The following is a 14733-nucleotide window of genomic DNA, read 5'->3' as shown; positions in this document are numbered from 1 at the left end:
TGTTCTGCAGTCTGTGCAGCTGGGGGTGCAGTGGCTTTGGTGGGGGCACCCCTGGTTTCCATGGCTGGGTCTGGGTCACTGAAAGGCAATGGTTGGGGTGTGGGGCTGGGTACCCACACCTTCCTCAACTTCACGTGGAAGTGATGACTCCAAAGAGTTCATGGCTTCCTATGACTCTCTTTAAAAGCTGGAGGAACCATTTGCTCCCACCTCTGAAAAAAATGTGGGTTGGAGCGCTTTTTGGTGTGTGGAAACCTGAAATGTCTAAAATGACTCATTTCATCAGTTCATAATCTGGCTGCTGCTGTGGTCTTTGAGACATCCGCTGTTCTTACCACATGTGTGTAATCTGTATGTGGGGGACAAACACACAAAATAAATTCTGTGCTTGTATAACGTACCTGGCTGTATTCCTGATCTTTAACTTGCTTTATTATTTTAGATTGAGGGGGGCTTGGTTGGTTGGTTGGTTTTTTCCCCATGGTATAACACTGTATTTTGCACCACTGGTTTTCCGAGGGGTTTTTTTTTTTTTTTCTAGGTGAAGGTTACTCATTATTTGTGTCTACCTAAAGTACTTAAGAAGAGTAGCTCCTCATCCCCCGCCGTTCTTGTTAAGTAATAACAGGGAAGAGGAGCCTGAGATGATGTTTAAGCCTGAAAAGGTTAGAGGTAGACAGCTGTTGAAGATAGCAGGATTGATTAGAAGGACAGGTATGGGCCAGAGCTAGAAGAGAGAAAAATCCTAATGAGGACTTTAAGGCTTTCATGAAAGATTTAAAGACAAATCAAGGAATTTTGATCTAAATCCTCAGCCCAGCAGGCAACAGGTGATGGGTGGACTGAGTCTGCTTCTGCTGTTTTCAAGGTGAGCTGTATACAGTGGACCATCTGAAATCTTATTTCAAACGTTAGCGTTCAGATGTTCATTCTGAAGGTGCTCTAACATTTTCTTTGGTTCCTTCTGCCTCACCTCTATGCTCTTGATTCAGCAGGCATTAAGCTGTGTTTAAAATACTGCCCTAATGCAACTTTTTTTTTTTTCTATGCTGAGGAAATCCTTTCTTTTTAGAGCTAAAAATTAGGGTCATAGATAGGTGGAAACAACAGTATTTCGTATCCTTTTAGTACAGTAGGAGATCCTAATTTTTTTTATACAAGATGTTTTACTCTAAAAATGAGACATTCTAAAAAAATTATTAGTTTGAACTACATTGGATGATTCTTGCCAGTTGTATGTAATCTGTCTTAATTTGGAGCACTAATAGGCACTTAAAATTGCAAATCGAGCCTCTTTCTGCTCTCTGTGCTGGTCTTTACCAGCGCATACAATGTCTCTTTGGACTCATAGAGGATTTTTGCCCCCAATTTCTTTCAAGGCTTCATAGTTGTATCAGGAAGGATGTTGAGTTTGAAGGGGTACCAAAATGTATGTCTGTGCACGTCAAATAATTCTATGTGTCCAACCCACCCAAGATAAGACTCAGTGTTTCCTCTTGCAGTGAAGATTGTTTAATCTAAGGATGTGATGCAACATAGTGGTTGGGACAAGTTGGAAGCATGGGTTCTTGGTCAATCCCAATGCCACGGCTGCATGTGGAGGCCCTTGGCTTCATTAGAGCCCTTTCCTTAATTGTGGGTCCTTGCCTTTTACCCTTTATCATCTTCCACTGTTTAGTTTCTTAATCCCTTCCTTTTATTAATCACAGTGGTTGGCTGGCTGGCTTCATACTGCGGAGCTGTGTTCAGCTGACTGCCTTTCTCTTTTTTTAAGTCACTGCAGAGGTCGATTGCTCCAATGTGTCGGGAGCTGCTGGAAAAGGAAGATACTGCTGAAATTATGCAGATTGCTAATTCTGGGGAAAACACAGAAAACCCATTCTGTGCGTCTTAACTATATGTGTTGTTATGAACCTTCTTATTGACCGTTTGTGAGGGCGGAAAAAAGTGCTGCCCCTCCTTGTTTTTTGAATGGAGACATGGACTTTCCCCTGTGTGGGGGTTTTTTATTGTTGTTTTTGTTTTTTTACTCTCCCACTGTTATCTGGAAATCAAAACTTTAATCCAGAGTTACTTAATATGCTTGCAAAGCTTGAAAATGATAAACTATTTCAAGTATGATAGAGCAGAGAGGCAAAATATATGCAGTACATATTCACAAATAGTTTTGTTTTGACATTTATCTTGGTGTAGTGATTCTGCCAATTGGCTTCAGGCACGGCTACCAAAAGAATGAACACATGTTGCATTCATTAGTTCTCATCTGGCTGTGCTTCATCCTGCAAGACAGACAAAATCACGATCACGCTAACTAGATTGTAATGCGTTTGTAATACGAGTTCCCTTCTGCTGAATACGACGATAGCTTTGCAAAACTGCTGCTTTTAAGCCCCGGTATTTGCTGCGTTTTAATATGATGGATACGAGTATATTGCCAGTGATGTCATTGCTTTTTCATCTCGAATTATGTCATATGAAAAATATTTAAATATAATACTAAACAAACAACCACCCGCTTCCTCCCCCCTCCCGTGTGAACTTTTCACGTCATGTTGTGCTTTGACAGGCGTTAGGTCTGTGGTGTTTCTGACACACAGACACACATGCTTTGGAACGGTAACGGTTTATCTTGAATTCACCGAGTACAAAAATTCCTTTTCATTAGTCATTTGCGGCGGTTCTTTCTGCAGAGACCGAGGGCAAATTGATTGCTCTTGGCTTTTTATCGTTAACGTCACGAATTTAAAACGGGCCGTAGGTACCTTGCGGTGCAGCGCGATCGGGAAGGGGGATGGTGGGTTGCCCGTGCGACAGCCCGGTTACTGTGATTTCAGAGAGACCCCGTCTGTGTGTAAACAGCAGCCGGTTTCCTGCGTGGAAGCAGGTCGGCGAGCTCCGCTTCCCTTCAGAAAAGGCTTGTAAGCCGTAACGCCGTGGTGGTTGAGGGCTAGCAGCGTTCCTGCGCCCAGCGAGTGCCTGTGCGAGCGCATGGCTGACGTCTGAGGGTTAGCCACTCCCTGCGGCAGCCGCCGAGTTCTGTCCCTATCCCACCCCCTCCAGCCTCTCGCTCTCGCCGGGGCTGCGGGGAGAGGCAGCAGGGACCAGCCGCCACCGGCAGCACTTCGCGGCCCGGCAGGGTTTCCTCAGAGCCCGCGGCATGCCGGCCGCGCCGGGACGCGGGGGTTCGCTCTGAGCCTCGCCAGGAGCCGGCTTGGCGTCGCTTGGCAGCGTCGGTGAGAGGAATGGAAGACAGCTTGCCCTGCCTGGCCGCAGCCTGCGACCCCTCGGCGCTCGTCAACTTCTGCACGGGTAACGTACCGCCGCCTGCCCCGCGCGGGGAGGGCCCGCCATGCACCCCCACGCACCGCTGCGCTCCTCCGGCGTGTGAGGGATCCCTGGAAATGACCTCCAGCTCTTTTCCTTCAGTAGTTCCCTTCCCTGGAAGGGAAAAGGGGAAATTTGTAAAGTAAATACTGGGGTAAATATTTATCTGTGTGATTTAAGTTAACTCTGCGCCCTCACTAGCAGCCGGCAAGGTGTGCTTACTCAGACTGAGGTGGCTCGCTGTGGTGCAGCATCCTAACCTTGAGAAAATTAAAAGAATAAATCTAAGTAAAAATTTTGATATATGTGGACAGCAGAGAAAATAGCTGGAAGATAACGACAAAGTTAATGCTTGCTGGACGGAAGGCTCCTGGCGTGGCGGCCCCAGCAGTGTGGGTGCTCACGCCACGGCCTCGGCAGCGAGGGTCCCGCCGGACTTCCCAGCGTGGCCCTTAAACTGGGACGGGGAAGCATTTTGTGGAAGAGACCCTTTGCAGCCCATGGGAAAGAGCTGCTTCTGCGTGTCCAGTCTTTCCTTTCGACCTCTCAGTTTGGCGCTTTACGAAGGACAAGTGGGAGGAAGCCCCCACGGGCGGGAAGCGTGGGCTGCCTGCCGGCCTCTCAGGCAGGAGGCAGTAAAGGCTCATTCAAAGTAGGTAGCTCATAACTCTGTCTGCTGCGGCACACAGAGCGACGCTATACTTTTTGTGTGTGTTTAAACAGGTATTTGCCCTTCAGAACTTAAGTTCCTCCCCCCCCCCCCCCCCCGCTTTATTTTTACGAGTGTCATAGTAGGAATGAAATATTTCAACGCATATTTCCTTTCTTTAAACAGCTGCTATCGAAACTGCCTCTCTTGAGTGTTAATGGGGTGATTAATTGCAGCATTCTTGCTGTATCAACCAAAAGTATAGTTAAGTCTTAAAAAGACCAACCAACCAAATAACCCCTACCTATAAATCAGATCAGAGATAAAATGTTTACCTCTTGTATGCAGTAGTAGAAGTGCGTTATTGGAAATGAAATGTCACTGAGCAGCTCTTCTTTGTTTGCTGATTCATGCCGTGCGAGTGTAGTACGAATACAGCATCTTGCATAGAAAAACTTACACTTCTGGCCTAAAATACGATGGTCAACAGGAAAGTTTGTTTATAAAAAAAATATGGGCAGGTATTTAATGCATACGTTTCTGTGTGTATTTAGTGGGAGAAAGGAATGACTGTGCTATAGTGTAATTTCTTAAAGCGAGCAATGCACTGTACTTTATCTGCTTCAGAATTCAAAGCATTCGGTTTAGAATTCAAGATGTTGCAATGCTCAGGAAAGAGGGAGGGTGAATTTGAAATTTTAAAATTACAAGTGCCTCATACAATCGGCTCGCAAGGATTTTTATGGTAGAAAAGAAAGGCTAATGTTTAACTGTTTATCTTCAGAACAAAATTGAAAACAGCAGCAATTTATATGGCTTTAACTTGCAACTTTGTTACTGACAAGTAAAGGTTTGTGTTAAGACATTTCCACTGACTTTAATGGCTTTTAGCAAGAGTTTTCTGTGATTGTCTGTAAAAAATAAAGCAGTGTCTCAGACTTGAGCTTGAGGCATATCTTGAATTTCAGAAGTGAGCGTGATATGATGGGCTTGCCTTTTTGAGATTTGTCTAGAAATCCAGCAGAATAATGTGCAAGAAATACATTCTTTTCTCAAAGTGTCTGTTCTACTTTAAAATTTTTTCCTGCATCTTAGAAAAGAATTTTGACTAAAACCTTGATACAAGACCGAGGATTTTGCTGAATAAGAGTTAAAGACAGCATTTGTAGTTAAAAGAAAATGTGGCTTTGGATACTTTTAGCAGTGTGTGTATATATATATATATATTCTGCTGATTTAAAACTTGATTCCCACTTACATCATTAAACCTAATGTACCTTTAAATAAAGTTTTCTGAGGAATGTGTGTTGGCTGGCAAGTAAACTTAGAGCGATAAGAAACTACTATGATGCAGAATTAACAAGTGCTTTGTTCATATGAAATTTCTAACCTCATCCTTGAGAGCTCCTTGCCTTGAGGGGTTTTAGCAGCTTTGCAGTGGTAACAAGTAGGAAAAAGCCTGAGATTAAGCTGTAGAAAGACTTTAAATAATTTTTTTTTTGCCATACATGCTCATTCTTGCTTTATTTGAAGGAGATTAAGGCTTTGTAATAGCAGTAGGCTATTTCAGATGAGGTTTTGGGGGATAACTATTTTTTTAAATAAATATCCTATAGTGATATTCTCTTCTCTAGGAACTTCTCTACCTTTAATTCTGATTGTTATGTGCACAGGTATCGTTGTACTTATGTCCAATTACTTATTTCTTGCCAAAGCTTAAAATAAGTTCTTAATTCAGCAGTGAAGAACTAGCACTTTTAACGTATGGAACAGTGGTGCTGATGGGCAGCTTAATCAGGTTTTTAAAAAAAGCTTGTTTGATGTCAGTAGGCACAACTTCTTCTTTCTACTTGTATTTAGTGAGCCTTTTATAACTAAAGCTAAGGCAAGGGCTTATGTCATAACATGTCCCTTCAGGAAGATCTTAGCTATCAGATTAGATCTGGGCTAGAATTTAGCTCAGGTGATACAGATCAGGATAGAGGTTTTGAGTTTGACCAAGGGAGATATTTACCTGCAAACAAAACTTTAGTTCTGCATGCTTCTTGATTAAATATTTGCCTCCAATGACACTTAGCATTGTAAACAGTATTTATAAGTGGAAAAAACCCAACACCAGTGTCCCCAGATTTGTAAACTTCATTGCTTTCAGACTCTTACATTGATTTGGATACATTTATCTTTAATGTTAAGACTAGTAGAGAGTTTGCTTAGGTGGTGGTTCACAGTGAGGATTTGCCAGTTGCTGGAGGTGTTGATGGTAAAGGTGGCAGGCTTTTTTATTTCTAGTCCCTGTTATGTAGGCAAAAATAGACAAATTTGACATGGAAGTCTCACTTTCAGCTTGATATTTTGCCTAAAACGGTTAGATACTGGATGGGGACCAGTTAAATAAACCAAGTATCAGTCTGTTTCAGGGTTTACATCTCCCCAAGTCACGTTTTTCTTATAGTCTCAGACTGCTACAGCTACAACGTTTGTGTTGATGCAGTGAAGCCTTTTTAAACAAGACAACTTTTGTTGTAATTGCATTGAAAACTTTTGAGCTAGCCTTGCTCTAGGCGCTGCGAGTAATAATGATGATAGATGTAAATCTCCATATCGCTATCTTAATAATTTTAAAAAAATAAATTAAGAAGTCGGAATCCTCTTAGTTGATTCACCTAAAATGTTACAATGTTCAATGTTCAAGTAAAAAATTAACTTGCTGTAGGTTTCAGTATATTTGACACACGATTTAACTATGTGAGAGTCAGTGCTGTCGTAGCTAGTTTTAAAAGTACTTTAAACTATTTGTTCTGAGTAATTGTTAACTAATCAATCCACATTATCATTTCCATCTCCCAAAAGTATCAGACTCAGAGCAAGCGCTCCCCCCTTCAGTTGATAGATTTTTACGAAGGAGGGGAGAATTCCCACCAGCCTGCCTCATAAACCCACGCTGGCTTACCTAGCACGAGAATTCCAGCTGGCAAGATTGGGGAAGGCTTTTGACGTACCGTGAGCACTGCTGTGGGTCCGAATCCAGTGTTCAGCGAGCAGCCATTTGTGCTGGGCGATGAGGGTCAGGCTTGCCGAATGGCCCAAGATTCATTTAAGTGTTTTTGCTGTTGGGAAGTTATATTAGTAGTAAAGAGGTTTGAAGAATTAAAAGCTATATTAGGATAGTGTTGTCCACAGTCCTGGGCTAGAACTGTTAATAGTTTCTGTGAACGAACGTTCCTGTTTTCCAGAAAAAAACCTAATTGACTGTAGCTCGCTTAAAGAACTGCAGTGAGCCTCCTGGGTGGAGGAGGCAGAGTACTTTATTTCCTAGAAATAATGAAATGCCACCCAGCTATTCCATAAGAGCTATGGGTCCTTCTCCCCAGGGTTATGGTAGTCCAAATGCTTTAAGCTGTATTTTGGGAAAATTCTCTGCTTCCTGTTGATCTCCCGACAAAAGGGCAAACTGGTTCCTACCAGGAGGAGCAGTAGTCACCAAGAAATGAATGCAAAGGGTTGCATTTTTGTAGACATGGGCATTCATGCTTCTAATTGAGGGGCTTAAATGCCTGGAAATGAGGCTTTCTGAATGTAGGGGTGGATGGGACATTACTCTCCTTTTGTATGCTTCTTTGCTTATTATTCTGTACTTTATAGAAGGAGATGATGACAGCCACCACTCTTTACTGGCTTAATTGTCCACATCAGTTCACCATCTTCAGTTAGGATCCTTGTCTTATGTGTAGAGGTGAAAGTTCGTGAAAATACCATTGCTGCCTCTTATGCCGCCATAGGTCTACTAAAATTTGCAGAATAAGGTATACTTGTTTTTAAGTTCTACTTCCTTAGCAGGTTAGTATAGTTTTACTTACCACCTTCTACTAAATTGGCAGGCTTAAATGAAGCTTTTATTGAGTGGTTATATTGAGTAATTATAAGCACAGTTGGACTAAGCAGTATTTACTTGCTTCATGAGTTAGCTGAGCCTATGCTTAATGAAGTGAGCTGTAAGCTTGATGGGCTAGCTGTTTCCAGGCTTCATTACATTAAATTTATTGTCGAAGTCCCATTTCCTCTTCAGATACTACCTTGTTTCCAGGTAACCGAGAGAAGGGATGTGCCTGGTCTGACCTGGCTGCATGCAGGTGGCATCGCACAGAAGCGCGGAGATCCCTCTGTCAGGGCAAATGTGGTGTTTGACTGCACGTCACCGACTGTACAGGCAAACATTTACAGCACATCTACACAGCTTGTTAAAAACCTTTTGATGTATGTCTCAACCGATAAACAAAAAAAAGTATATCTGGTACATACTTGGGTAAATATCTGCATTATTACACTATAGCACGTCTAAATATCTGCAGTATTGCACTGTAGCAGTATTGCTATGAGGATACAACATAAAATTATAACTATTGTAACGGTCCATAGGAGTTTCCATCTCACACTGTTTAGAAGATTAATCCTTAGCCTGACTCAATGGAAAGTCTCATTTCTTTAACTTGATAGTTAACTTTCAAAACTGTGGTTACATTTTTTGGTAACGTTTCTTCTGCTCTGCCTGTTTGGGTCTCTGTCTTGCTTCTAACAGTTCTAGGAATACGTATTAGTCATCAAAAGGAGGTTGAGGAGATAATGATGACTTGTGCAGGGTAACGGTTAGCATTTTCTTAGCAGTCACAGAAAGTAATTGCAAGGTGAAGTAACTGCAGTAACTCGAAGTTACTGAAGTATTGAAATTGGTGAAATAGCAAAGGTGCAGTTGACGCAGCAAACTTGTCATTAAAGGTCAGATAAAAAGGTTCAGACTGCACACGCTTTCTCAGCACTGGGTCTTTGCTTTCAAATTTTGAGTAATGCCCAGATTAAGAAACCTAAGAAAGTACCTTTATAAACCCTACATCACACTCCTGCTTCACACAGATAAGTAAATTAATCAGGAAAGCAGCAGTGAAACTTCCCATTTGCAGCATGCAAAACTAAAGTGCTTCTTCAACCTGTTCATTCTGCAATGAGACAGAGCGGCTCCAAGAGCAGAAGTTGCAAAGAAACACAGCAAAAACGCTGGGCATGCAGAACCTGTCCTGCGAGCAGGGAAGGAGAAGGAATGATCAGATGTGGCAGTCATTAGTCACAGTTGTTTATTGTGTGATGAGAAGATGCTCTCATGTATCATAAAAACAGAATTTAGGAGCCATGTCTTCTGCCTTTGCTCTTCTCTCATAGCACTCTTTTTGTTCTTCATATGCTCTAAAAATGCATAAATTTGTTGGGTTTTGCCCTTGTTTGCCTGTGCTGTTCTTCAGAAGCATTTAAAACCATGAGAATACCCACGGCCAGATTTCTGGTACCTGTGAAATGCATCAAAGGGAGCGTTCCCTTCAATGAAAAGCTGATTGAGTTGGTCCTTCACGTTTTTACGTGCTGCCGCCACTGTTGCTTTTACCTTTTTGCTCAGTGGCTTAAGTGAGCAATAAGGTTTTTCGTGGGGTTGGTTTTTTTAGATGATAAAGGGGCAAAAATTGGAGCTGGAGGTGGCTTTTGATTCCTGAGTGACTTGCAGTGATCACGTGCAGTTTCTATATCGGGATTGCATTGCGTGGCTGGTGGTGAAGTGGCCCTGTGGGCTGTTGGGCAGGAGTCTGGCAGGGGCAAAGCCATGCTCCTGGCCTCCGCTCCCTCCGCAGCAGAGCAGTGATGCCGCTGGGGCAGGGTCACTTGTCCTCTCCACCTGCGGGTTGACACCTGGAGGTCTTCTCCAGCTCTCAGAGGTGTATGGGCTGCATTTTGTCCCTCGTACGAGGACTTTTTGCTATGCAGGTTGCAAAGGATGGTCACACCTACTTAAGAGTGTGGGCTTGCACACGAGCCGCAGAGGGCTAAGCGAAGGAGGAAACTTACAGCGTGTTGACACAATACGTTAGTAAATGTGGATTAGTAGGTTAAACAGCCTGGTGTTTTCTCTTGAGTAAGAGCGTGTGCTTGAGTAGTTACTACATGGAAGCTGTGATGCTGTTAACTCCTCTTGGACTCACTCCCTGGTAGCTCATGTGGCTGTTCCCCAGGTCGTGGCCCAAAGAACATACTCATCCTAACTCAGTTTTAATTCTTTCCTGCTAATGCTAAAAATAAAATTCATAAAATAAGATTATTGAAAATACTAGAAGATGCTGAAAATGTATAAAATAATTTTGTTCTTATTGATGTATTCTGTTGTGGCAGGGAGGATCCTTTTCATGCATGAAGGATCCTGTTATTCTGGCTGGCAGTATTATGCAAAATAACATGCTCCTGGATGGTTCTTTTATACGTATAAATAGCTGAATTAGTATAGCTAATGCTTAATAAGTGTATGTGCAATTAATCAATCTTAAAACATAAGCATTAAAGGAATAAACTGGATAATTCTGTGGTTTAAGATGATAGCTGCTTTCAGAATAACTATTATTTTTTGGCTTTAGATTGTTCCCCCCACAGATATCAAACAAAGTAATAGGAATCTCCAGGATTTTAAAAAGGGAAGAGGACTGAATTGCAAACACTGGAGACCTACAATATATAGCTTTTTCCAGTATTTTTTTCATCTCATTAGTTTGAAGTGTATTAGTATGAAACTGTAGGCTGTCTTTCCGTAGGCTGCGAGGAGGTTTTACCTAGCGTTGCCGTTCCCGATGTGTTACAGAAAGCTGGAAGTGATACCCTGCGTGGTGAGGAGAGGAGCTTTGAGGTTGGTCTGTGAGGGAGCGCAGGCAGGTTGAGCAGCAACGGAGCGGCTGCCTGCTGGCATCGGTGCTAGCGTATGTTTGCAGCAAAATGTTCCTGCTTTTTTTTTTTTTTTTAACTTGTGTACTTTAGCGCATGAAAATTGCCATTCCTGAGGAGACTTTGCTTGGCGTCGTTTCTTGGTTAATTAATTCCTTGATTTTGGGGGAGAAAGAAGAAAATGGGCAAAAATGCAGCTTATTCCTGGTTCATGACACTGCTGTTATAGTCACAACCAGATTTAATTCTTGTTTCCCCTATCAAGTGTTTGTAGAACTTGATCATTTCTAACACTAGACCCATCCAGGATCAGTCCCGTATCCCTTGCTCTTTGTAGGGATGTTTAGCTGACAACTGTTACTTTGTAGCAAATAGTGGGAAGAGAAAACTGAAGATTTTTCCCACTTCAGAGGCTCCATCCATGGAAATAACAGATCAGAAATAATCTGTTTGTGATGTATTTAAGCAACTTTGATGGTAATATGGTCCCTTTTATGTTAACAAAATTGGGCAGATGTTCCACATAAGAAATATAGGTGTTTTTCTGAAGGATCCTTTGAGAAGGAAGGAAAAGGTATCCCTGTGATAGGCAATGTTTTTCCTATGCAGGCAAATTCCATGATGGTTTCATATGATTTATCAATAGCAATTATGACACTTGCATTTTCTGTAGGACTTGTACATAAAATATGTTCAAGGTGAAATTTTAGGTCTTAGCCTGCTTGCGTTGTCCAAAATGTTCTGCCCAGTGATTGATTTTTTTTTCTCTGAGAAGCTGTAGCATCGCATAACACTGTTTCCATGCATTTGTGTTTGCTTGCAGGTGAACCAATTCTGAAACCTGCTTTGTGGCTTAGCCTAAATAAAGATGAGACTTAATTCCTCCATTTGCAGTGGAATTTTCCATTTTAGGCATAATAGTGCCAGGATTAGCAACTCAAATTATCGTTGAAGCTGGCTTCATTTTTATGTATTCATTTCTGTGGAAGCAGCCTAACTATAGCTTTTTCAAATGTAAATATAGTCACGCATATAGAAGTCTGCCATGCTGTTCAAGAGTTCTTTCTCTTCATGAATTAAATTAGTTTAATTTCACAGTTACCTCATTTGTTTGTAGAGCATTTGTGGAAACTTTTTGTTGGTGATGTTCTTATACCATCAAGCATTGCCACGTTTTCTGTAGTATCTGCAGCGCGAATTGTTTAAAAGATTGCTGCAATTATTTGTAAAATAATAAAGGTTAATATTAAATATTTCTACAGCTGTTGAGATGCAGCATGTTGCAGAATGGCAGGACTGATGACCTGGCAATTGGTCTACTGTCAGGCAGCAGCAGCCGCAGCCGCAGTGGCAGGAAAGGTGTGAGCAATGCTTTCCACCCACACCTTGTTTATAGGTGTTAACTTCAAAGCTTAGCTGGGGCTGTTTAATTACGAACTTAATAAAACAAAAGGAGCTTAACTAAAGAACTAGTCAGTTTTTAAATTGTGTTTATGCTCGGTTCCCCTTTTTGGAGATGGCTCTTGATTTATACCAGTAGAGATATTTCTGCTTGCTGTCTGGTCTGAAACATTTTCTGTGATACACAATGTGCAAATATTCCCTTTATTTCTCAATACGTGCTCCTCTGCAGTAATCGAAATGGAGATTGTGACTAATATGCAATGAGTAGTTGCAGATACTGCCTTACAGGTTGGCCGTGTGGGAGTCATTCAGCTTGTGCTTTCTCCCTGAAACTAAGCAGACAGCTTAGCAGCGTCTATACTATGACTAGTCTGTACAGAGACATTTTAGTTCTTTTCTATGCAAAAAAAAAAAAAAAAACAAACTGCTGTTGACTTGGTTCCACCTGGAGTAAGCATTAGTTGTTGTAGAGGTGTTCCTCTAGTACCAAAGCTGCAAGCAGTTGCAGAAGTTGGGGAGGCATCTTGGTGGAGGTAAACAGAAGTGGGATTTTGACTGCTGCCATCGGAAGTGTCGTTTTGGATCTAGCTTGTGATCAGAGAGATTTAGTCTCGCACTCCCAAGAAACAATGGGCTTTTAAAAATACCAAAAGGAAACCTTCTGTCTGTTCTTGCCTACAAGATACAGGAGAGGTTTTATGACTGCGAGATGGTATCCCCTGCTGCAACAGCGGGTGTAACGTTTTCAGCGCAGAGCTGGGATAAGGGTACCTTCTGCAGGAGATGCTGCCCGCGGGGACGGAGCGTGACCGGCATGCAAGCACAACCGGTCGCCCTGGTCCCACTGCGTCAGTGCCTCAGCCGTGGTGGGTGGTCACGGGAGAAAACTTAATGCTGGAATTAATGCTCCCTCCAGAAGGCTTGTCTGTTAATAGAGCTTATTTTTTACAAGAGAGGGAGCATATTGTCATCCTTAGCTTTTGGATAAGAAAATGGAAAGAATGACAATAACTTTTCAAGATCGCTTTAGCTTGTCAGCCAGAAAGTTGGCATTTTACTGAATGGGCTCCGGTATTGAGAGGTAATAAAGCAGTGGCCATGCAGAGCTGTGACTAAGTGGAAGGAATTCCTATACCTGAAATGCCAGCAAACTAAGATAAGGCAGTGAGTTGCTAAGTCTCCTTCCAAGCAGATTTTACCTTTATCTGAAATCACTGTGTCCTGTGACTTGGAGAGATAAGAGCTGTCAAATACCCCGCTGTGTACACCAGCCCTGGTGCCTCTCCCCTCCCCTGGTGTAAGCGCGTTTCTGCTGAGCACGTAAACCCGCCAGATCCTGCTCTTCCCAGCAGAGCCAAAAGGGAAGGCTTCCCCCGTGGGGGAGAGGAGTGTTTTGGAAAAGGAGCTCTGAGTGCCCAAGGGGATGCCAGCACTGTGAAACCAAATTGTAGTGGGTTGGTGGTCTGTGGGGAGCCAGCAGCCTCCCTAGGAAGGGGTGCAGGGCTCTGTCCCGTGGGAGGAACGTGGCATCCTGCCCTGCTGTCTAGGCACCCACGCGAGGTTTGCTGTGAATTTGGGGGAGTGCTAATGAACAGGAGTGTCTGCACTTAAAAGCTGAATTTTGGGCCTGAAATAATGCTGCAAAGGACAGGCCTGAGCAGCTTTCCTTAAGCATGAAGATGAGTGAGGACAGCATGTACTATGTTCTGTGATATCAGCATCAAGAAGTGAATCTCTTCAATGTGGCAGTACCTTAATACTGATATTTTATATGTATGTCAATCATTCCAATAGGAGACTATTCTCGTTGCGTAAATATAATACTAAATCTACAAGATAACATCCTATTGCCTGTGCAACATGAGCAATCACTGACAGCTGCACGACCTGTACAACCCAGATTCGTAAGTGGACAGCATGGACAAAACATTTCTTTGGGAAAGGAAATTAATAAAATAAGCCAGGACTCTATTCTTCCTGACTTGGTGGAGTTTTGCATAGTGGCATTTATGATAGAGTGGCTTAGAATAACACAGAATGAGATCAAAGAAACTTAGTTTGTACAGTGGTATTTTTGATGTTACAAATTAGATAGTTATTTATGAGTCCTGGGGGAAGGAAAAAAGAGCAGCACAGTGAAGCAGCCAGTACAACAAATTTCAGAAATGTTCCAACACTTTTATTTACAGAGATAATGTCTAACTTGATTGCTAGATAACAGAAGCTGGAGATATTCATCTTTCAGGATTTGAGATGAGTAAAATTTTGCAAATAAACATTGCATGGTACAAAATAAATTGTATCCATAAAAGAAGAGGGTATGTTGCTTTGCCTGATGTTATCTCACTTAATGATTTCAGCGCTTTTCTGTTTTGCTGCTGAAATTATACCCTAGAATTGATGAGAATATATCAAGCTTAGAGTAGAAACAGTGTTCCTCTGGGGCAAAAATGTACTTGTTAAAAGCACACCACAAACAAAACCTCAGATAATTTTGTTACCTGAATAAGCAATAAATATTGAAGATGTTGGAAGGTTTCTGTAAGTTTCAGATTAAAAGTATGTTGGTACTACTGAATTCAAAGGTTTTGCAGCAGAGGAGATGCACT

The 14733-nt window shown here is 42.2% G+C and overlaps 1 protein-coding gene across 6 annotated transcripts in view; it reads left to right on the top strand.

The window, feature by feature from the left end:
• Positions 1-14733, top strand: part of EML4 (EMAP like 4) — a 165360-nt gene that overhangs the window by 64201 nt on the left and 86426 nt on the right. For 2 of the 6 annotated variants that reach the window (XM_054819790.1, XM_054819787.1), the window contains exon 1: positions 3027-3309. The exons of 2 other annotated variants lie outside the window; for them this stretch is intronic. In XM_054819790.1, the coding sequence (XP_054675765.1) occupies positions 3243-3309 (67 nt within the window). In that variant the 5' untranslated portion in view covers positions 3027-3242. Of the gene's footprint in view, positions 1-3025; positions 3310-14733 lie in introns of those variants that run through there. 2 more of the 6 variants (XM_054819791.1, XM_054819786.1) reach the window with 2 other exon arrangements.

Source organism: Grus americana, chromosome 3 (assembly GCF_028858705.1).
Source record: "Grus americana isolate bGruAme1 chromosome 3, bGruAme1.mat, whole genome shotgun sequence".
Lineage (NCBI taxonomy): Eukaryota > Metazoa > Chordata > Aves > Gruiformes > Gruidae > Grus > Grus americana.
The sequence above is the reverse complement of the archived record's forward strand: the minus strand, read 5'-3'. Positions and strand labels throughout refer to the sequence as shown.